This window comes from Vollenhovia emeryi, unplaced genomic scaffold (genome assembly GCF_000949405.1).
Source record: "Vollenhovia emeryi isolate VEMERY1.0 unplaced genomic scaffold, V.emery_V1.0 DF939123.1, whole genome shotgun sequence".
In the NCBI taxonomy this organism is placed as follows: Eukaryota; Metazoa; Arthropoda; class Insecta; order Hymenoptera; family Formicidae; genus Vollenhovia; species Vollenhovia emeryi.
Window position 1 is genome coordinate 825,241 of NW_011967243.1, and position 20,163 is coordinate 845,403.

A 20,163-nucleotide genomic window follows, 5' to 3' on the forward strand; every position below is an offset into this window, starting at 1 on the left:
GGAAATACGTTACGCACTCGTGCGCCGTTGCGGTTCGCTCGTGGCGGCTCGCAGGTGGGGAAGGGCGAGGAGAGGGAGTGATGCGCGAGAGATCCGCCACCGAGTCCAATCGTGTCAAATCGCTGCTTGTATTCTTCCGCTGGTGTCGCTGGGCGCTTGTGCCGTGCCCGACTCTCTCTCTATCTACCTGTCTTTCTCTCTCCGCTAACGTCATCGCGAACGTCGGCGCTGACCGGCCGACGGAGAAGATCGCCCGGGCGGCGTTATCGTCGACCTCACGGCGCGCGGCGCGGACGCGGCGGCGACGTCCCCCTCGGGGGACCCTCCTCATACGCGGGAACTATTTCGAGATAGAGGGGCGGCGTTGGCGGCCATGATGGGTGTCAGCGGCGAGTAGCGACGTTACCTCGCTCTCCGTCAGTCGGTTTCGCGCTTCGACGTATTGATGCCGAGTATCTCGGGGAGGCAGAGCGGCGCGCACAACGACGACAGACCCGGGTACGGAGCACCGTAAGTAGAAGGGACGCACGGTCTTGGATCTTGGCGCCGACCTAGCCACCGCGCGCACGCACGCACACGGGGGCTGAAGTCTGCACGCGGCCGTAGCAGCGGCTGGGAACATCTCTATCTCTCTCTCTTGCGCTCCGCGGGGACTCCAGCGAGCCACCTCGGCGAAAATGACGCAGCTACTGCCCATAAGGTTCCAGGAACACCTGCAGGTACGTCTTCGCCTCTCGTCTCCGCCGCGATATCCCCCCCGGGGGGAGGGGAGGGGAGCCCGCGCCGTCACTTGGCATTTACCACGTCGGCCTTTCTCCCGAGACACCGGACATTTTCTCTGCCCCCGCATCTCTCGTTCTCTCTCTCTCTCTCTTCCTCTTCCCCTCCCCCTCTCTCACCGTCTCGCTCTTTCTCGCTCGCTCGCGCCCGTCGGTGTATCGACGATTTACTCTCTCTCTCTCTCTCTCTCTCCCCCGGAACGGAAGTGCAATATTTCGGGGCTGACGTTACTTTGACAGTTGCAACGTCTCCCCCTCCCCTCTCCGAGCCTCCTCCTTTCCTCTCGCCCGCGCGCGTCTCGCGATGACGTTACGCACGCCCGACTCTCGAGCGGAGCCGACTCGCCTCGGCGGGTCTTCGGCGGCGCGCGGGTCTCGTGGCACAGGTTATCCCGGGCGCGATATCCGCCTGGAATTCGACGCGATATCGCGTTCTCGCCCTCGGTCGGTTTCCCCACCGCCCGGGCCGGACGCTATCGTTGCCGCATACGCCCCTCGTTTCCGCTTTTGCCGAAAGCGTACCACCTTATCGGATGCTCCCCGTGCATTCCTTCGTCCCGACGTCACCGCGTTCGGCCGTTGAAACGGAACGGAAGGCATGCCCTCGCATCCACGTAGACTCCCGTCGACGGCGGGCGCCGCGCGCCGTTTGTTTGCACCCTGCGCGCCGCGAGCCCGCGGCCGAGCTTTATTTTGGCAACATATGGTCGTCACGGATAATATCACGCGCTGTCGGGGCCGTTGCCTTCGAATTCATCCCGTACACGTTCTGCCGCAATTTCCCGGCTATAGTGCGCAGCCCGCAACCGACATTCGGCTCGGTTGTTGTCGGTGAGCGCGTGCGTCGGTCGTTTTTACATTGTTATAAAAGAATGTCAATAGAGGTGATTTGACAATAAAGCTCTCGCCCTCCCCCCTTCCCAGGAAACAGCCTAAAATCGTAGGCTCGAGTCGTATCTCCGAGAAGGGTGATACAAACTTGAAGGGTACAACGCTATCTATGGAGTTCTCGCTCCTCTCCGCTCCCCAGGCAACTCATTTAAAACTGTATGCTCGAATCATGTTGCAACCGGGGAGAGAGATAATTCTACGTGCTCGAAGGATACAAGACCGTCTGTGTCTCTTATGTTTGCAGCTCACGGCTGTAGGGATCAACGCCAACAATGTCAGCTTCAACACCCTCACCATGGAGTCCGACAAGTTCATTTGCGTTAGAGAGAAGGTCGGTGACACTGCCCAGGTGGTGATCATCGACATGAACGACTCCGCCAATCCTATCAGAAGACCGATATCCGCCGATTCCGCAATTATGAATCCCGCTAGTAAAGTCATCGCTCTCAAAGGTATGCGCGCACACGCCGTGTGCGAGTGCGCTCGGTCTCGGCGGGAAGGAGCGTGCAACGGCAGAAGATAGATGTGTTGAAATAGAATGTTGAAAGAGCATTTAGCCAAAAAAACGATCCGTATGGATGCTATACGGATTATTTCACTCAGCGATGCCCGTTTTTATCAATGCAGATTAGCTTCAATCTCGGTTGAGAGAAATCACTTGTTACCTTCTTCTAAGTCGTAAGGCTAGAAAAAGATATGAAGAAAGTTAAACTGCGTTGGTGGAAACGGGCGTGAGAAATATTTCAAGAGATAAGATTAAAACGGTCCTTAAATATAAGAATTGACTGTAAGCAAGCCTCAGGCCCGGTTTTACCAAACGTCGCTTAACTTTAATCTTAGTTTAATTCACGTTTGTCTCCTTTTAAAGTAACAGTTGGAATAAGACAGAGAACGACTTGAGGTTGCAATGAAACTGGCTCATGGGCCCGGTTTTTCATTTTTTGATTAATTGTTAACCAGGTGTGTACTCGGTGCACACTAGCGCAAGCAGTCGAATTCTCGATAAGTTTGCTTTACCTGTAACTCGGAGAGAGCAATCTTGGGATGCCTGTTGCACGCCTTTTCCTGAAGCGAGCCTGGTAACAACGAAAATATATCGAGGGAAAGAATTGCCGAGAGAAATATTTGCTTGTATTTGACTAGCCATGAAGACACTCCAGATCTTCAACATCGAGATGAAGTCGAAGATGAAGGCTCACACAATGACGGAGGACGTGGTCTTTTGGAAATGGATATCGCTGAACACGCTGGCGCTAGTGACGGAGACTGCGGTGTACCATTGGTCCATGGAGGGCGACTCGACGCCGAATAAGATGTTTGAACGTCACTCGTCGTTAAACGGCTGCCAAATTATAAATTACAGAACAGATCCGAAGCAGACGTGGCTGCTGCTGATCGGTATCTCGGCGCAGCACAACAGAGTGGTCGGCGCCATGCAGCTGTATTCCGTGGAGCGAAAATGCTCGCAGCCGATCGAGGGACACGCCGCCTCGTTCGCCCAATTCAAGATGGAGGGTAACGCCGAGGCGAGCAATCTGTTCTGCTTCGCCGTTAGAACGGTCCAGGGCGCGAAGCTTCACATCATCGAGGTGGGCCAGCCGCCCTCCGGTAACCATCCGTTTCCCAAAAAAGCGGTGGACGTCTTCTTCCCACCCGAGGCCGGAAACGACTTTCCCGTCGCCATGCAAGTTAGCTCCAAGTACGACGTCATATATTTAATCACGAAATACGGTTATATACATATGTACGATATCGAGTCCGCGACCTGTATATTTATGAATCGCATCTCGGGAGAGACGATCTTCGTTACCGCCCCGCACGAGGCGTCCGGCGGTATAATAGGAGTGAATCGGAAAGGCCAGGTCTTGTCCGTCTCCGTGGACGAGGAGAACATAATCCCGTACATCAACGGGGTGTTGCAGAATTCGGAATTGGCGCTGAGAATGGCCGTGAGAAACAATCTGTCGGGCGCGGAGGACTTGTTTGTGAGGAAATTCAATTTGCTCTTCCAAAACGGTCAGTACGCGGAGGCGGCGAAGGTCGCGGCGAACGCGCCCAAGGGAATACTGAGAACCCCCGCGACCATCCAACGATTTCAGCAGGTGCCCGCTACGCAGGGCCAAACGTCGCCCCTCCTGCAGTACTTTGGCATTCTTCTGGATCAGGGGCAGCTGAATAAGTACGAATCGTTGGAGCTGTGTCGGCCGGTGTTGGTCCAGGGACGTAAGCAGCTGCTGGAAAAGTGGTTGAAGGAGGACAAGCTGGAGTGCAGCGAGGAATTGGGGGATCTGGTGAAGCAAGCGGATCCCACGTTGGCGCTTAGCGTCTATTTGAGAGCCAACGTCCCCAACAAGGTCATCCAATGCTTCGCGGAGACCGGCCAATTTCAGAAGATCGTGCTGTATGCCAAGAAAGTCTCGTACACGCCCGACTATATATTCCTCTTGCGGAACGTCATGAGGATTAATCCGGATCAGGGTGTGGTGTTTGCGCAGATGCTGGTTCAGGACGACGATTCGCTGGCCGACATCAATCAGATCGTTGACATATTTATGGAGCAGAATATGGTGCAGCAATGTACGGCGTTCCTGCTGGACGCGCTCAAGAACAATCGGCCGAGCGAGGGTGCCTTACAGACCCGCCTTTTAGAGATGAATTTAATGTCCGCCCCGCAAGTGGCCGACGCTATATTGGGCAATCAAATGTTTACCCATTACGACAGAGCTCACGTCGCGCAATTGTGCGAGAAGGCTGGCCTGTTGCAACGCGCTCTCGAGCACTACACGGATCTTTATGACATCAAGAGGGCGGTGGTGCACACGCATCTGCTCTCGCCCGATTGGCTCGTAGGTTTCTTCGGCACCTTGTCCGTCGAGGATTCCCTCGAATGCCTCAAGGCCATGTTAACCGCCAACATACGGCAGAACTTGCAGATCTGCATACAAATCGCGACCAAGTATCACGAACAATTGACGACCAAGGCGTTGATCGACCTCTTCGAGAGCTTCAAGTCTTATGAGGGCCTGTTCTACTTTTTGGGCTCCATCGTGAATTTCAGCCAGGATCAAGAGGTGCACTTCAAGTACATCCAGGCGGCGTGCAAGACCGGCCAGATCAAGGAGGTGGAGCGCATATGTCGCGAGAGCAACTGCTACAATCCGGAACGCGTCAAGAATTTCTTGAAGGAAGCGAAGCTGTCCGATCAATTGCCTTTGATCATCGTGTGCGATCGATTCGACTTCGTTCACGATCTCGTTCTGTACCTTTACCGCAATAACTTGCAAAAGTACATCGAGATCTACGTCCAGAAGGTGAATCCGTCGCGTCTACCGGTGGTCGTGGGCGGGCTGTTGGACGTCGACTGTTCGGAGGACATCATCAAGAATCTGATACTGGTGGTGCGCGGACAATTCTCCACCGACGAGCTGGTCGAGGAGGTGGAAAAGAGAAATCGGCTCAAGCTGCTGCTGCCGTGGCTGGAGTCTCGCGTTCACGAGGGCTGCGTCGAGCCGGCCACGCACAACGCCCTGGCCAAGATCTACATCGACAGTAACAACAATCCCGAGAGATTCCTCAAGGAGAATCAATTCTACGACAGTCGCGTCGTCGGCAAGTATTGCGAGAAGCGCGATCCCCATCTGGCCTGCATCGCGTACGAGCGTGGCCAGTGCGACCGCGAGCTGATAAGCGTGTGCAACGAGAACAGCTTGTTCAAGAGCGAGGCCAGATACCTGGTGAGACGCCGAGATCCCGATCTTTGGGCGGAGGTGCTGTTGGAGAGCAATCCATACAAGCGACCGTTGATCGATCAGGTCGTTCAAACGGCGCTGTCCGAGACGCAAGATCCCGAGGATATATCGGTCACCGTCAAGGCTTTCATGACGGCCGACTTGCCTAACGAGCTGATCGAGCTTCTCGAGAAGATAGTGCTGGACAGCAGCGTGTTCAGCGACCACCGTAACTTGCAGAATCTCTTGATACTGACCGCCATCAAGGCCGATCGTACGCGCGTCATGGAGTACATTAATCGCTTAGATAACTACGACGCTCCGGACATCGCCAACATCGCTATTAACAATGAGCTTTACGAGGAGGCTTTCGCGATCTTCAAAAAGTTCGACGTCAACACGTCGGCCATCCAGGTGCTGATCGAGCAAGTCGGCAACTTGGACAGGGCTTACGAATTTGCGGAAAGGTATGGTATATACGCGTTCCGCGTCTTGTTTTGGTGCGTTTTGCTTAAACTCACCCTTTCCTGCGTAGGTGCAACGAGCCGCCGGTGTGGTCGCAGCTCGCCAGAGCCCAGCTGCAGCAAGGCCTGGTCAAGGAATCGATCGACAGCTTCATCAAAGCGGACGACCCGTCCGCGTACATGGACGTGGTGGAAACCGCACATCGGACCTCGCACTGGGAAGACTTGGTGCGCTATCTCCAAATGGCTCGCAAGAAAGCACGCGAGTCCTTTATCGAGAGCGAATTGATATACGCATACGCGCGAACCAACAGGCTCGCGGACCTCGAGGAATTTATATCCGGCCCTAATCACGCCGATATACAAAAGGTGAGAGGAGTCGTTTGCCCGCGCGTCGTTCGCGAGCGCAACTCGAATTCTACGAACGTATTGTTCCTTTTACAGATTGGCGACAGGTGTTTCGACGACAAGATGTACGACGCCGCGAAGCTCCTCTACAACAACGTGTCGAACTTTGCGCGTCTAGCTATAACGCTGGTGCATCTGAAAGAATTCCAGGGCGCCGTCGATAGCGCGCGCAAGGCCAACTCGACGCGCACCTGGAAGGAAGTTTGTTTCGCCTGCGTGGACAGCGGCGAGTTTCGCCTGGCCCAAATGTGCGGTCTGCACATAGTTGTACACGCAGACGAGCTCGAGGACCTGATCAATTACTACCAAGATCGCGGGCACTTTGAGGAGCTCATCAACCTCTTGGAAGCTGCTCTAGGACTCGAACGGGCTCACATGGGAATGTTCACCGAGCTAGCTATTCTCTACAGCAAATACAAGCCTCAACGAATGAGGGAACATTTGGAACTCTTCTGGTCGCGCGTCAATATACCGAAGGTGGGTCTCGAATTAATACAAAAAATGCAAATTCCTTCATCACTCGAGAAAATAAAATCGATTGACTCGTAGGTGCTACGCGCAGCGGAACAAGCGCATTTGTGGGCCGAGCTGGTGTTCCTGTACGACAAGTACGAAGAGTACGATAACGCGGTCCTCGCGATGATGCAACATCCTACGGAAGCTTGGCGAGAGGGCCACTTCAAAGACGTAATCACTAAAGTCGCCAACGTCGAGCTCTACTACAAGGCTATACAATTTTACTTGGAATATAAACCCCTTCTTTTGAACGACATATTGCTCGTGCTCGCTCCGCGCATGGATCACACCAGATCGGTGGCGTATTTCACGCGAACCGATCATCTGCAGCTGGTAAAGCCGTACTTGAGATCGGTTCAGGCTCTCAACAACAAAGCCATTAACGAAGCCTTAAACGGCTTGCTGATTGACGAAGAGGATTACCAAGGTCTTCGAACATCGATCGATGCGTTCGATAATTTTGATAATATCGCGTTAGCGCAGCAACTCGAGAAACACGAATTGATTGAGTTCAGGAGAATCGCCGCGTACCTATACAAGGGAAATAATAGATGGAAACAGTCTGTAGAGCTGTGCAAGAAGGATCGGCTGTTCAGGTAACGCCTCGCGTTATTTAAATCGAGGATACACTTACGCTATGTACGTACGTGCGAATTTTACTAACCGTCAATTCTATAACAGGGACGCCATGGAATATGCAGCGGAATCCCGAAATGCAGAAGTCGCCGAGGAATTACTCGAGTGGTTCTTGGACAGAGGTTCTAAGGACTGCTTCGCGGCATGCCTATTTCATTGTTACGATTTACTTCATCCGGACGTCATCTTGGAGCTCGCCTGGAGACATCGCATTTTACATTTCGCAATGCCGTATCTTATACAAGTCGCGCGGGAATATATTACTAAGGTAAAGAGGAAGGATATTCGTACATCCAGCTCTTTGTGTCCTTATACCGCCGGTAGTATTCGCATTCTTATTAAATACGTTGTTTGTATGGACAGGTCGATAAATTAGAAGAGGCCGAGAGCCGACGCATTGAAGAAACTGATCATCAGGAACATAAGCCTATGATTATGCGTAAGTGATCTTTTTAACGTCTTCTCGTCGTGAATATGGATCTCATAAATGTGGCAACGTTTTCCACATTAATGACATTCCTTTCTGTCGCATGTTTACAGCGGAACCTCAGCTAATGCTGACTGCAGGGCCAGGAATGATGGCACCTGGCTACGCGCCTCAAAACGTATACGGTGCACCGGCACAAGTGTATGCGTCCACCGCAGCCTACCAAGGTTACGGTATGTGAAATACGTTTAAGGAGACAGATCAACAAAGTCTACTTTTCTATAAAGTTTAGGTAGAATGAGATTGTTTTGTTAGCTTAATATCGTCAAAGCGAATACGAATGAATATCACTAGAAACGATGAATTGCCACGATTTAGATCATGATAATAGTGTAACAAATAGCGAAATGCATGGAGAAACGGCATTAATACGCTATCACACGCTATCTAAATGTGAATCTATAATTTATAGGGGAAACGTCGAGCAAACAATTATATTTCACGGTTTAAATAGATGTTTAATGCGGATTTTGCGCGAAAAACATATTGAAAAAAAATTATATTTAAGAAAAACTACAAAACAAAAAAATTGTCTTTTTTTTAATGCAAATTATCGAGACTTTTCTATTAAATTATTTATCATTGCACGGTCAGTAAAGAGAACTATATATACGTTGTGTGAGCAAAGTATAATTTCCCTGTCTTTTACTGGCACATATATGTGTGCGTCTACGTGCCTTTCTTTTGGCTACTAACAGGAAGCAAGCTTTTTTGGGCAATGTTCGTGAATAATTCGAAAGCAAAATCAACTGTAGATCAGTTACATCGCGTATTTGTGTACAGATTACCCACTATTTGCTGTTCAAGCGAAATTTCTTTAACTACGTACAGAACGTACGTTTGAAAGCGTTCGTTCGTTCTCTTTTTCTTATCCTCGGAAAAATGTTGGTATCGTACGAGATGTACATCCTCGAAACATTTTAGCGTGTGATGAGTCACAGTGAAAATTAACTGAGCCCTCGCAAAATTGAAATGTAACAAGCGTATCCTTTAGACTGGGGTAGATCGCGTATCGTTATATCAGTATTGTAACGACGAGATCGAGACGGGGAGAAAAGCTGTAGACATCAATCTTGTTGGCGCTATCTATAACGACATATGACATCGTTCTATCTCTATCCTGTATGTACATTTGCTTGAACATAATGCGAAGATACGTGTTCGCCGAGTTAGCTTGATTTGCGTAAACGAAATAAATCATAAAATAAATCATAGATACCCGAAATTGTCGGCGAGATCTTATCGTCTCATTAATGTACCGTAGTACATAAAGTAGTTTGCCCGAGTTTCTTTTTTGTCCGATCTACATCGTGTATCATGCTTTTAACCTTTCGTTACTCATTGCGCAAGCAGATAATTGCAGACAACTAGAGTTCGAGGAACATATTAAAGTTAATTTGATAAAGTCCAGCACGAGCGTCACCGTCACATACGTTCACACCTTAGAGTTTCGATAATATTTTCTACTCGTTTCACATATTTGTGTGCATAATATCTTATCCGAGATAATTGATCGTTATTCATCACGTAGCTTGTTACGAACTATGCCTAAATTATACAAGTATTAAGATGAATTATATCGCGATACCTCTCTGGAAACCGACAGAGATGTATTTTTTGTTGTACGCACTTGTTTTTTTTTCTTTTAAATATTTATGCATGTATAAAAAGTGCTACGTCGACGCATCAGGACTCAATATGTATCAAGTACGACAAGCAATTAAGAAAAAAAAACAAATTAATTTTGTAGTACATCCTTTAACATTCCTAAATGTAAGCTACCATGCTACGTGTAATCTTATATCACTTAGTGAGAGATATCTCATTTTTTTAATCACATCTCAAGATATAACGGGTTATAGTTGTGTAGTCGTCTTTATTTTAAAGCGCGCGAAGAGCGAGAGTTTGTACCGACGAACAGGTCACGTTACTACTGTGCCCAAGTAAAAAGTTTGTATTACGTAATAGTAAGAAAAAAAGAGCGAAGTTAGTTTGTTCGTCTCGTTTTCTACTCGTCCTCTTGATCGCGCGGTACTTTCGTCTCTTTTTGGTACTCCACAGTTGATCTTGCAGTGATCCAGCTGTATATATTTACATATATAAAAGCGTTAGGACGAGAGAGGAGGAGGTCGGTAACATGCCCTGGTACTGTTTCACTTTGATCTAAACTTTAGCCAATGAAATTGTAGAGATTGATTAACAAATATAGTTGTTGTACTAATTGAAAATGATTATCATTGTATCAGTGTCATGTTTGACCACTGCGGTTTTAATGGAGCATGGGTGGACACACTTCCAAGATGACTACATTATTGTTCAATAGTTATGCACACCTTTCCATATGGACACATGACACGAAGAGATTTACACATATACATACATTATATATAAATATAATGCTATATTATATATACGACTATATATATAAATACTGTACCATGTAAGTAGTAAATATTACATTACCAATAATGTAATATCCTGTAATTGTAATATCCTACGATAATAATCTGCAAAGGAATGCTGAAAGATATGAAGAAATAAAAGAATTCTAACATCTATACGAAAGTAAAGTAATTTTGGGCGAAGAGGATTACTCTACGGAATTAATCACGTATGATAACGTTACCTGTACACCAATTTATTCTATCACATTTCTTTCCTTCGCGACATCATTTCCTCAAGATTTAACGCTAATTTGTGAATCTCCTTGGAGGACGGCATCAATTCTCTATCAATATAATTATATAAAATATCTATCACAACATGACAATTGAACTATTCTTATATTTTTTAACCGCTCGTTCTGCAGGCCTTGTAGATAGTTCCCTTCCAAATGCTTTCAATGTCACACCGTCGTCCAGATGAATATTAATCTTGACCACATTCTTTGGTATTGCTGAAAACAGTGAAAAGATGTTAACAATACCAAGATATATATATATATAAACTTTTACAAGAAATTGATGGTGCCAACGTTTATAAAAGCGGGAAATGCTTTACAATGCTTGTTAATGCAAAGACAAACGTCGACAAATTTACACTAGCATACTTCGAACAACATTGTCTATCCCGCAAATCCTAAAGGTGTTCTTTGTGTCCTGTATAACGATTCCCGCGACTCCTACGAGACTGGGGCATCTTGACTTGTCGATCGAGATCCTGGCGCCGTGGAAATCGGCTTTTATCAATTGCAGGTTTACACTCTCCCAATTTGGACTGCTAGGACTCATCGGGATGCTGGCAAACGACTCGACACCGAGCGCTTCTCGCATGTACTGCAGCCACAATTGATTCAAGGGCAAAAGATCGGAATATTTCATTTGATTCCCGCTGCCGACCTTGCCCAGACCAAGGCGCAGCCTCTTCCTGGCCGAGTGAAACTTGGCGCTCTCAATCTTCTGCTTGCGCTTTGGTTTGATTTTATTAAATATGAAGGTCTGAAAAGAGCAACGTCTCTGTTAAGCAATTATTAATTATATTTCCACGAATACTCCGTCATTTATGTTGTTATTTATTACGTACTTTTCGCAGCTCTTCCGAAATCGATTTACGGTCGGACGGTGGCAACACGTTTTGCAAAAAATCGATGACATACTGCTGAGTGTTCTCGCAGATCTTGATATGACTAGTCAGACTTTTGGGAAGCGGCGAGCACAATTCTGGAAGACAATCGTTATTAAATAGAAGAATTAAATCATAAATTCATACCATTATATACCAATATTTACTCGCATAGCTCGACATGGTTCCGGCTCCCAAATTAATTCAGTCGGATCGCAATCGGAATTCGTAATTATTTTTCTGTCAAAATATCATTACAATGCATGGTTCTCTTGAAAGTGCGGAATGTCGTTATTAATTGATCACAATACTAATGACAACATTGACAACACTAATCGAAACTTTGTAAAACTGAAGAGAAACCTAAGAGCGGACATCCAACTCAGAAATAAATACGCCCTCTGAAAAAGTGGACGTTAACTACGTCCGTTCGTTCGGTAACGGTGAAACTTGGACAAAGTTCCAGCATCATGGGACACAGGCCTTTAGAAGTGTTGTATCTAGATATTCGTGTGCGATGGATGATGGAAATTGATGTTTGAAATTTTCAGGATAATTCAATGAGCGAACAGCTTTTATGGAAAAGTAACCGACTTTCGGCGTACGCTCGACGCTCATTGGATTATCGTGCGTGATGCGTTCAGTGGAAACACAGCATAAGGCTGATGGCAGACAACCATCCGTAAGCGCTTACGGCTTAAGTTTTTCTCTGCCTTACCGTAAGTTTACGGCTTACGGAAGTCCGTAAGCGCTTACGGATGGTTGTCTGCCTTCAGCCTAATTCAAAATTAGAACAATTGATTGGCTGTGTTCAGCAGAAGTTAGCGCTTAATAAGTGCTTTATGCTGATTGGATAGATCTAGAAGAATAGCTCTATTTCAGCACAGATCTGAAAGTATAATCCAATGAGCGCAAAACGCTTAGCAAGCGCTAACTTCTGCTGGACACAGTCAGGGCGACGTCCCATGGAGCGTAAATTGCGTAGCGTAACCTGCGTATCACCAATCACAGGATCATGCTGATAGAACCGTTTCAATAATTCCGTTGAACTAGTCCTGTGATTGGCGATACGAAGGTTGCGCTACGCAACTTACGCTCCATGTGAAAGCACCCTCATTGACTTGCCCACAATTGACCAGAGAAGAACGTGTTTTTAAATAATTTTCATTTGCAATCGTTTGTATCTTGTATGAAGAGTTATGAAGTGTGATTAAAAAAATTTGTGATGCAGATAAAATTTATAAAATAAAATAAAAATTATTTAAAAATACCTTCTTTTCCGATCAAGTGTGGGTGAATAATTATAACTTTTATTACATGTGCCTTATTTATAAATGACTATGTTACACGTCACCCTTATGGCTCATTCAGACTAGACGCGATGAGCGACGAGCAACGCGCGATTATCCAATGAGCGTACAGGTTTTATGGGAAAGCGTACAGTTTTCCTATAAAGACTGCACGCCCATTGGATATCGCGCGTCGCTCATCGCTCATCGCGTTCAGTCTGAATGAGGCTTTAGTCGGGTTTAATAACATCCGTAGTTATAAAACTGGCTAATCACAACTATTCTTTAGAAGAATGGAACGACTGTGATTGGTCAGTTCCTTAACAACTGATGTTATTAAACCCGATTAGGGTGTCGTGTAACAACACTCAATGACGTGTGATAAAAATTCGCGTTTGCCTGGCTGTTACATATGGCGGATTGAAGCCAATGAAAAATCGTCGCTACATTTGCTTTACTCTATTAAAGGAACTCTAGCCGAGGCGAGCCGAGCGTGGCCGAATCGAGCCAACTGTAACTGCGGCAAGCGGCAAGTAGAGAGTTGGGGAGCTGACGGGCACACGTAAAACATGGCGGAGGCCGTTGTGGACGGGAGTCCGATGTCTCGGTTTTTTTGCCACAAATGCAGCGTCGAGATCGAGCAAGTGCTGCCGGTAAGTGCGTCGCGACGTTCCCCGTCGCGCTCGGTCGCCCATCCGCGCCGTCCGGCGCGGAATCGCCGCGACGGAACGTCCAGAAGCAGCTGTCAACTCCCGTGTCATGTGCGGAAATTTTATTTCTCTCTCTCTCTCTGTCTTTCTCTTCACCCCCCCGCCCGCGGCGAACGATGCTCGCCTCGGTCGTCTCCGCATCGAACAACGGAGTCGATGACATCGGCAGCTGCTTTCCCCCTCGGTCTTGCGGTTTACCAAAATCTCGAGACCGAGTCGGCAGGTTCGCGGCAGGTTCGCGGCAGGTTTACGCCTCCTGAACGACCTCTCCCCCCCCGGAAAGCGTGCTACGCACGTTCTCGCGATCGTTGTCCTCGATCGAACCCCCCTTCGTTTATTTTGATTAAGCCTTCTCCACGATTCGACCGGGAGCCTCGTCTAATCCGACCGCGCTTTGTGCACGAAACTTACTAAGCGCACAAATATGCAGCATCTGTCCTTTCTTGCATGTCGGGCTTTTTGTTTTGTTTGATAGAAGACAATTATATCTTTGCGTTCTAGAGAGAGAAGGTAGAATTGAAAGGAAGAAAGAGTAGCAGATTGTTTTGTTTCTCTCGTCCTATTTCTAGAATGTTTTCGAAATCTATAAAGACATTGCTGTCTCATCTTGCCAGGATTGACGTTATTGTTATAAGTCATCAACATAAGAAATGTATTTACATTCCACAGGTGTTTCAATTTGCAAATGTTTAATACAAGCGTACGCGTTCGGGCAGCCTGTCAAGGGCAGGCATAAATCGCATAATTTAGACTCCCCTGATTGACATTACGCTTCCGATTAGAATTTCAGATGTCCACGATGCTCGAGCGGCTTCATCGAAGAGCTGGAAAGCAGCAGCAACGAGGGCAGCTCGGGCATAGACAACAACGAAGATCTGGAAGGGGATATCGACATCCTGGCATATAACGTGAGTCAAATTTAATTGTGCAACCACTGTCATGAATGGACAATCGCTGTATGTACCTGACACTATCTGTACATACCTTCACAGCGTGACCGTGATCGTGACATAATAGATATGATTATGGGTCTCTCCAATTCATACTCCAATCAACAGTTGAATACCAGCCAACAACCCGGAGGTGGCAATAGAAACTATGTGCTTACGAGCAGAAGAAGGTCTAATTGGTCTCGTGCCCCTCAAGATGGACGTCGCACCAGCAGGTATCTTGCCGAATTATCGCGTACACCTATTGCCGAACGTCGCTTGTAATGGATGGATTTATTTATTCGAATGCTCGGCGTCAAATTTGACTAAGGGCACGCGTCCTGCCCGACTTTCTCTCCTCCTTTGTTCTCGATAGATGCGAAATACTACATCGATTGTATTTACTTTTTATCAATGTCTCCTGTGCATGATATTTGTGTGGGGAAAATTTGTGAGATAATAGGTTGGTTTTTTGTCACTCAAAGTAGCAATCGTAGAAGACAAGAGAGTCTACAGGTGCCTATAGAGAATTTCATACAAGATTTTCTCTTCAATCTCTCGGGAGCGGCGAGTCTGAGTAACTCTGTGGGCCAAGATGGACAGCCCTCTGTGTAAGTTGTTTTATATGATGGATACTGTTTGTGATATCAGACAGTGTAATTGTTAAGTACAAATGGGTAAAGATATTTCTGTCATAAGTAATAGGTGGATTGATATTTACAGCATTTAATTCACATGTTCTCGAGACATAAGTACATGTCGTTTTACTCGATATATTTCACTGCAACTTTTTTTATTTTTCTTTTTGTAACGGTTTACGTTTCCATACTTTGATCTCTGTTCCTTTTCTCTTTTTTTCTGTATGCACAAGTATGTGCATTTTCATATAAAAGTCAGCAAGTCGATTGTCAAGGTGCTCTCTCAACAGCGATGGCAACTTTTTAAATATTTAAAAAGTTCATTCATCCATGGGGGTACCAGCCATTAACAAGTGTATTTAATCTTTAGTAATTACTAAAATAAAATCAAATAATGTAGATTCGATATTAGACTGTTCTTGGGAAATCCTGGAGATTATGTTTGGGGTCGCGATGGATTAGACGCTATTGTTACCCAATTATTGAATCAAATGGATGGTACTGGACCACCACCTTTATCACGCAACCAGATTGACGAAATACCTACTACTACTATTACACAAAGTCAAGTTGGTTAGTATCCAATGCTATATATGGTTGTGTAGTTTGTGACATTTATTATCTTTTAAGATTCTTATCAATCTCCGGGTTAGCAAAACAGCAATGTACATGTCAAATAATTCAAATTAATGATAAGAATTTAAAGGATCAGAATGTTCCTAAGTGTTGTATTAAGCCCAGCGTTTCTCAAACATTTCAGTCCCACGACTTCCAAAACGTAATAAAAGTTAAAAATTAATACTTTGCGGTCCCCCCCCCCCCTACCAAACTCAATCGGGTAGAGCGGGACTACTTCGCTCAGTTAAAAAAAAATCGTGTAAGAAAGTTAATAAAATTAATAATTTCGCGATTCCCAGTTTGAGAAATGCTGTATTATATTTTTGTACATTAAAGTATCCTTTCTTCCAACTGTTCTTACTTCACAATACCTGTTGTCGTTTTGTTAAATTGGTGAGAACAATCTTTCCTTTTTCTTTACGCAGATTGTAAACTACAATGTTCCGTTTGCTGGGAAGACTTCAAGCTATCGGAACCTGTTAGACAGTTGCCATGCCAGCATGTCTATCACGCGCCATGCATTGTACCCTGGTTGGAATTAGTAAGCTGAAAAAGATTTCAATTCATGTATCGGTCTTGGAATGTAAATTGAGATCATTTTTCCGTTTCATTATCTAGCACGGAACCTGCCCTATTTGTAGACAGAACTTGGGAGATCAAAATCAGGCTGAAGCGAACCAAGATACTGGAACCAACATAGCTGGATCTACTTTGGCTGGGTCCAGTTTTGCTGCTTTATTTAGGCGAGTGATAAAGTATTTATTGTATAAATTTGCATCTATGCAAAACATTGATCTAACACTTGATTTAATTTCGTTTATGCGACATTTAATTTCTCACACTGTGAACGGCGGTTATTGTAGAATTGATTAGACTTGTTTGCGCAATTTCTCGTTTCTTTCTTTGTTTTCTATTTATAATGCACGTGGTTCATAAATATTTTGAATGTGTTATGATGTGTGATATAGGGCAGCAAATGAAGCAAGCAACCGAACGGGACAGCCAATTAGCCGGACATCGTCCACTTCGTCATCTACTTCATCAGAGTAGTAGCTCCACTTCAAGTGAGATTTGAGAGTGATATTTTTCTTTCAACTATCCCCGTTTCATGATTTAGCCGAATGTATATCTATTTTTAACACATTGATACTACTTCTCTGGCACTCTTGCCTTTAGTAAGGCACAAATCTCTTTACAGATAAAACGTGTCAGCTACAAAATTCGAATCGCGATCGCTTAATCGATTGATATTGTCTCAAGTGTAAAGTGCTGAGTTCAACGAAATGTTTTGTTCTACGGTTCAGCAAATTGTATTACGTAGATATCGGTCGAAATAACAAAATCCGTAGATTAAATTGTTACATCTATCTCTGCCTGTGGCGCTAATTTTAACATTCAACATTAGAATGTTATATACAGAGACTATAATAGATCTTACAGTCTTTAATGCCATTTGATTTAATATTTATAAATACTGGAATGGTTATTGAAACAAGCCAGGCACTGGCGAATTATACACGCTATTACAGTTCGGAATAGAAAAGGGCTTTTACTTCAATTAAATTTATTATTTAAAAAAGAGAAAAACTGCAAAAGTAACCTACGTAGTCTTTATAGACGTTATTTATACGTGGGTAGTTTTATTTTGAGTAAAATTAATTTCAAGTAAACTTTTGGAACAAGTTAACAAATTTTATGTTATTTATAAAATTAAACTATAGTTTTTCGCCGAGGCTCAGTAAGATCAATGTATGTAAACTTAGTATAAATAAACAAAAATTCGCGATCTGAAAACAAACTGTAATAAATTCAATTGACGCATGATGCAAAAGATATCTGTAATTTATAAAGAATTTCGCTTTCTGCAAATATGTGTATACCTGAAATTAGAACATATCACACGAGTAAAAGATCTAGCGGTCAAAGAGCTAATAGGACTCATATAAAGTATGTTGGGCTTCAGTTCTCGTTTTTTTTTCTGAAAATGCAAAATTATAAAAATGGACTGTTGACAATTACATGATTACTTTTTCATTATCGATTGACTGTTGTATGTATCTATTTAGGTATTCTATATCTTGACGATAGCCATCTGAGTCTCGACGAATAAAGTGTGAGTGTGAAACATTCGCTTTGTTCCATTTTCTTAGTGTGTAAAAACACAAACTGATTTTTATAACGTAAATGCATATGAATAAAGCGCATTCGTGGCAAACCTACGCAACATATATATACATACATACACACATACATATATATACACACAATCTTATAGTAAAGTCTCTACAGAGAATACGCGCACTCATGGAGATAAACCCTTGCATCCGCAATTGTGTAGTTTGCAGCAATCGACAAAGTTACATATATTGTATAAACATAAAATAGGATATAGCGTAAAGAATATGATTAGAAATTGTATCTAAATTTTTCTGGCTAACGTTATTACGTATGCAATTGAAACTGAGTTAATTTCGCGCTAATTGTATATATACGCGACAAACATTCTACTAGTATACGAGGTTTGTCCCAAAAATACGTATAATTGTTTTTTTATAATTTTATTTGACAATCAATCAAGTAAATTGAATTTGGCCCCCTCAAAATACTTTCCTCCTGATGCAACGCACTTGCTCCAACGCCGTTTCCACTGCTGAAAACAGCCTTGAAAGTCCTCCACTTTGAGGCTCTTCAGTTGCCTCGTCGTCGCTGTCTTGATGGCCTCCACGTCCCCCAAATGCCGCCCCCGAAGCAACATTTTGCATTTGGGGAACAAGAAGAAGTCACACGGTGCCAAATCGGGTGAATATGGCGGATGGTCGGTGACGGTAATTGAGGCCCTTGCCAAAAACTCGCGTACAACCAAGGACGTGTGGGAAGGCGCATTGTCATGGTGGAGAATCTAACGTCCATCTCGAGCCAAATCTGGGCGGACACGAGGTCAGACAGTGAACGGAAATTTCTACGTCGAGGTCCTCAAGCGCCTCCGAGCGCACGTGGCTCGTGTTCGCCCAAACATGGCACGAGATGGGCATTGGATTCTCCACTACAACAATGCGCCTTCCCACACGTCCTTGGTTGTGGTCAAGTTTTTAGCACGGGCCTCAATTACCGTCACCGACCATCCGCCATATTCACCCGATTTGGCACCGTGTGACTTCTTCTTGTTCCCCAAATGCAAAATGTTGCTTCGGGGGCGGCATTTGGGGGACGTGGAGGCCATCAAGACAGCGACGACGAGGCAACTGAAGAGCCTCAAAGTGGAGGACTTTCAAGGCTGTTTTCAGCAGTGGAAACGGCGTTGGAGCAAGTGCGTTGCATCAGGGGGAAAGTATTTTGAGGGGGACAAATTCGATTTACTCGATTGATTGTCAAATAAAATTATAAAAAAACAATTATACGTATTTTTGGGACAAATCTCGTATGCGTTTACACAACAAAAAGTATCGCGCTGTACTACTAAAACATCAGTTTAAATTTTATTTTTCACATATAATGTCGCCTGCTTTGCTGTTCACAATGGTAAAATGTGGTTTGTTTTAAAAAAAAGTTAAATATTAAAATAAAAAGAGAGTTGAGTTTTGTACATGCAAGACCATTACTGAATTTTTTTCAATAAGCAGAGTTCTGAACAGAAGCATACAACTAGTAGGTCCACTCCGTGTTTCCTTTTACGTAGATTCCTTCTGCGTACCCGACATTGTTCTGAGCAGACCAATGAGAGAAAAGTTGTATGTGTGGTAGTGTGGCTTTAATAAGCACACACGCACACATACATCACTGGATCCTGTCTGAGTGCATGGCGGAATACCATGTGATAGGGACTGCAAAGATTAAAGAGACCGATAAAAAGTCGGACCTACTAGTTATACTATGGTAAGAGTGCTAATACGTGGTTGGAAAATGATTAGTTAGTTTAAGAAAATGACTCCTTGCACTCTTGCGAAATTTTATATATAAAATCTGCGTAATGTTCAGAACAAATTACTTTGCTATTGAATAACTTGGAAAATTCAGGAGCGATTGGCTCTTTTTAGGCAATTAGTTTGTTCCAATATGCAATGAAAAATGACGAAGAAATAGTCATAACATTACATTCTGTTTGACATCGATGGTTGACTAAATGACTAAATAATAAATATAAATAAATATGTAATTAATGAGAGGATATATATTATCGATTTAACACAGTAGTGATGTTAAAATAACGTTGATACAACCTGGAATTGTTTTTAAGCGAAAACAATATTATAAATTTTCTTAAAACACTAACTCTTTACGTTCCTGATACTTTTCAGTGTGTCAACAATAAGCAGTGATATTTGTGTTTATTATACGAAGTAAAGTGGAGGATTTTCCGTTTGTTATGTATAATATATAAAAATACCAGAATTTAAACGATGTTTATACATGTTTTCTAGCAAATAATAGACTGTAAATTTATTAGTAGAGTACTATGGGATATATTTATTCGCCAATAAAGAAAGAGATCTAATATAATGTGAGATACAA

The 20,163-nt window shown here is 44.5% G+C and overlaps 3 protein-coding genes across 6 annotated transcripts; 2 read left to right on the forward strand and 1 right to left on the reverse strand.

The window, feature by feature from the left end:
* Positions 1 to 272: 272 nt before the first annotated feature.
* On the forward strand, positions 273 to 10,467 carry LOC105569605 (clathrin heavy chain). Its single transcript, XM_012026200.1, has 9 exons — positions 273 to 719; positions 1,915 to 2,122; positions 2,814 to 5,865; positions 5,934 to 6,231; positions 6,307 to 6,747; positions 6,820 to 7,382; positions 7,468 to 7,690; positions 7,786 to 7,861; positions 7,963 to 10,467. The coding sequence occupies exons 1-9, from the start codon at positions 678 to 680 to the stop codon at positions 8,088 to 8,090; spliced, it is 5,031 nt and encodes a 1,676-aa protein (XP_011881590.1). The 5' UTR covers positions 273 to 677; the 3' UTR covers positions 8,091 to 10,467.
* Positions 10,468 to 10,531: 64 nt separating this feature from the next.
* Positions 10,532 to 11,823, reverse strand: LOC105569606 (ribonuclease P protein subunit p29). Its single transcript, XM_012026201.1, has 4 exons — positions 11,638 to 11,823; positions 11,432 to 11,568; positions 10,959 to 11,346; positions 10,532 to 10,805 (listed from the first exon to the last, which is right to left on the reverse strand). The coding sequence occupies exons 1-4, from the start codon at positions 11,651 to 11,653 to the stop codon at positions 10,666 to 10,668; spliced, it is 681 nt and encodes a 226-aa protein (XP_011881591.1). The 5' UTR covers positions 11,654 to 11,823; the 3' UTR covers positions 10,532 to 10,665.
* A 1,451-nt stretch (positions 11,824 to 13,274) lies between these two features.
* Positions 13,275 to 20,156, forward strand: LOC105569609 (E3 ubiquitin-protein ligase RNF115). 4 transcript variants are annotated; one of them, XR_001009523.1, is made up of 9 exons: positions 13,275 to 13,412; positions 14,252 to 14,377; positions 14,528 to 14,634; positions 14,884 to 15,009; positions 15,437 to 15,609; positions 16,080 to 16,195; positions 16,273 to 16,397; positions 16,623 to 18,155; positions 19,066 to 20,129. XR_001009523.1 is itself a non-coding variant. In XM_012026204.1 (9 exons), the coding sequence occupies exons 1-8, from the start codon at positions 13,329 to 13,331 to the stop codon at positions 16,702 to 16,704; spliced, it is 1,005 nt and encodes a 334-aa protein (XP_011881594.1). In that variant the 5' UTR covers positions 13,275 to 13,328; the 3' UTR covers positions 16,705 to 16,718; positions 19,331 to 20,156. The 4 variants fall into 4 exon arrangements, 1 of the variants encoding a protein (XP_011881594.1); XM_012026204.1 differs by having other exon boundaries at positions 14,462 to 14,634; positions 16,623 to 16,718; positions 19,331 to 20,156; XR_001009521.1 differs by having other exon boundaries at positions 13,276 to 13,412; positions 14,462 to 14,634.
* The last annotated feature ends 7 nt before the right edge of the window (positions 20,157 to 20,163 follow it).

What these genes read in the sequence shown, in the direction of transcription:
- LOC105569605 (XM_012026200.1), top strand. Translation starts at nt 678, where the DNA reads ATGACGCAGCTACTGCCCATAAGGTTCCAGGAACACCTGCAG. An exon ending in GGTTCCAGGAACACCTGCAG is followed by an intron (nt 720 to 1,914) that starts GTACGTCTTCGC and finishes TTATGTTTGCAG; the next exon opens with CTCACGGCTGTAGGGATCAA. An exon ending in ATCACGCCGATATACAAAAG is followed by an intron (nt 6,232 to 6,306) that starts GTGAGAGGAGTC and finishes TTCCTTTTACAG; the next exon opens with ATTGGCGACAGGTGTTTCGA.
- LOC105569606 (XM_012026201.1), bottom strand. An exon ending in TTTCGGAAGAGCTGCGAAAA is followed by an intron (nt 11,347 to 11,431) that starts GTACGTAATAAA and finishes TGCTCTTTTCAG; the next exon opens with ACCTTCATATTTAATAAAAT. An exon ending in GATAGACAATGTTGTTCGAA is followed by an intron (nt 10,806 to 10,958) that starts GTATGCTAGTGT and finishes CACTGTTTTCAG; the next exon opens with CAATACCAAAGAATGTGGTC.
- LOC105569609 (XM_012026204.1), top strand. Translation starts at nt 13,329, where the DNA reads ATGGCGGAGGCCGTTGTGGACGGGAGTCCGATGTCTCGGTTTTTTTGC. An exon ending in TCGACATCCTGGCATATAAC is followed by an intron (nt 14,378 to 14,461) that starts GTGAGTCAAATT and finishes ATACCTTCACAG; the next exon opens with CGTGACCGTGATCGTGACAT. An exon ending in CAAGATGGACAGCCCTCTGT is followed by an intron (nt 15,010 to 15,436) that starts GTAAGTTGTTTT and finishes CAAATAATGTAG; the next exon opens with ATTCGATATTAGACTGTTCT.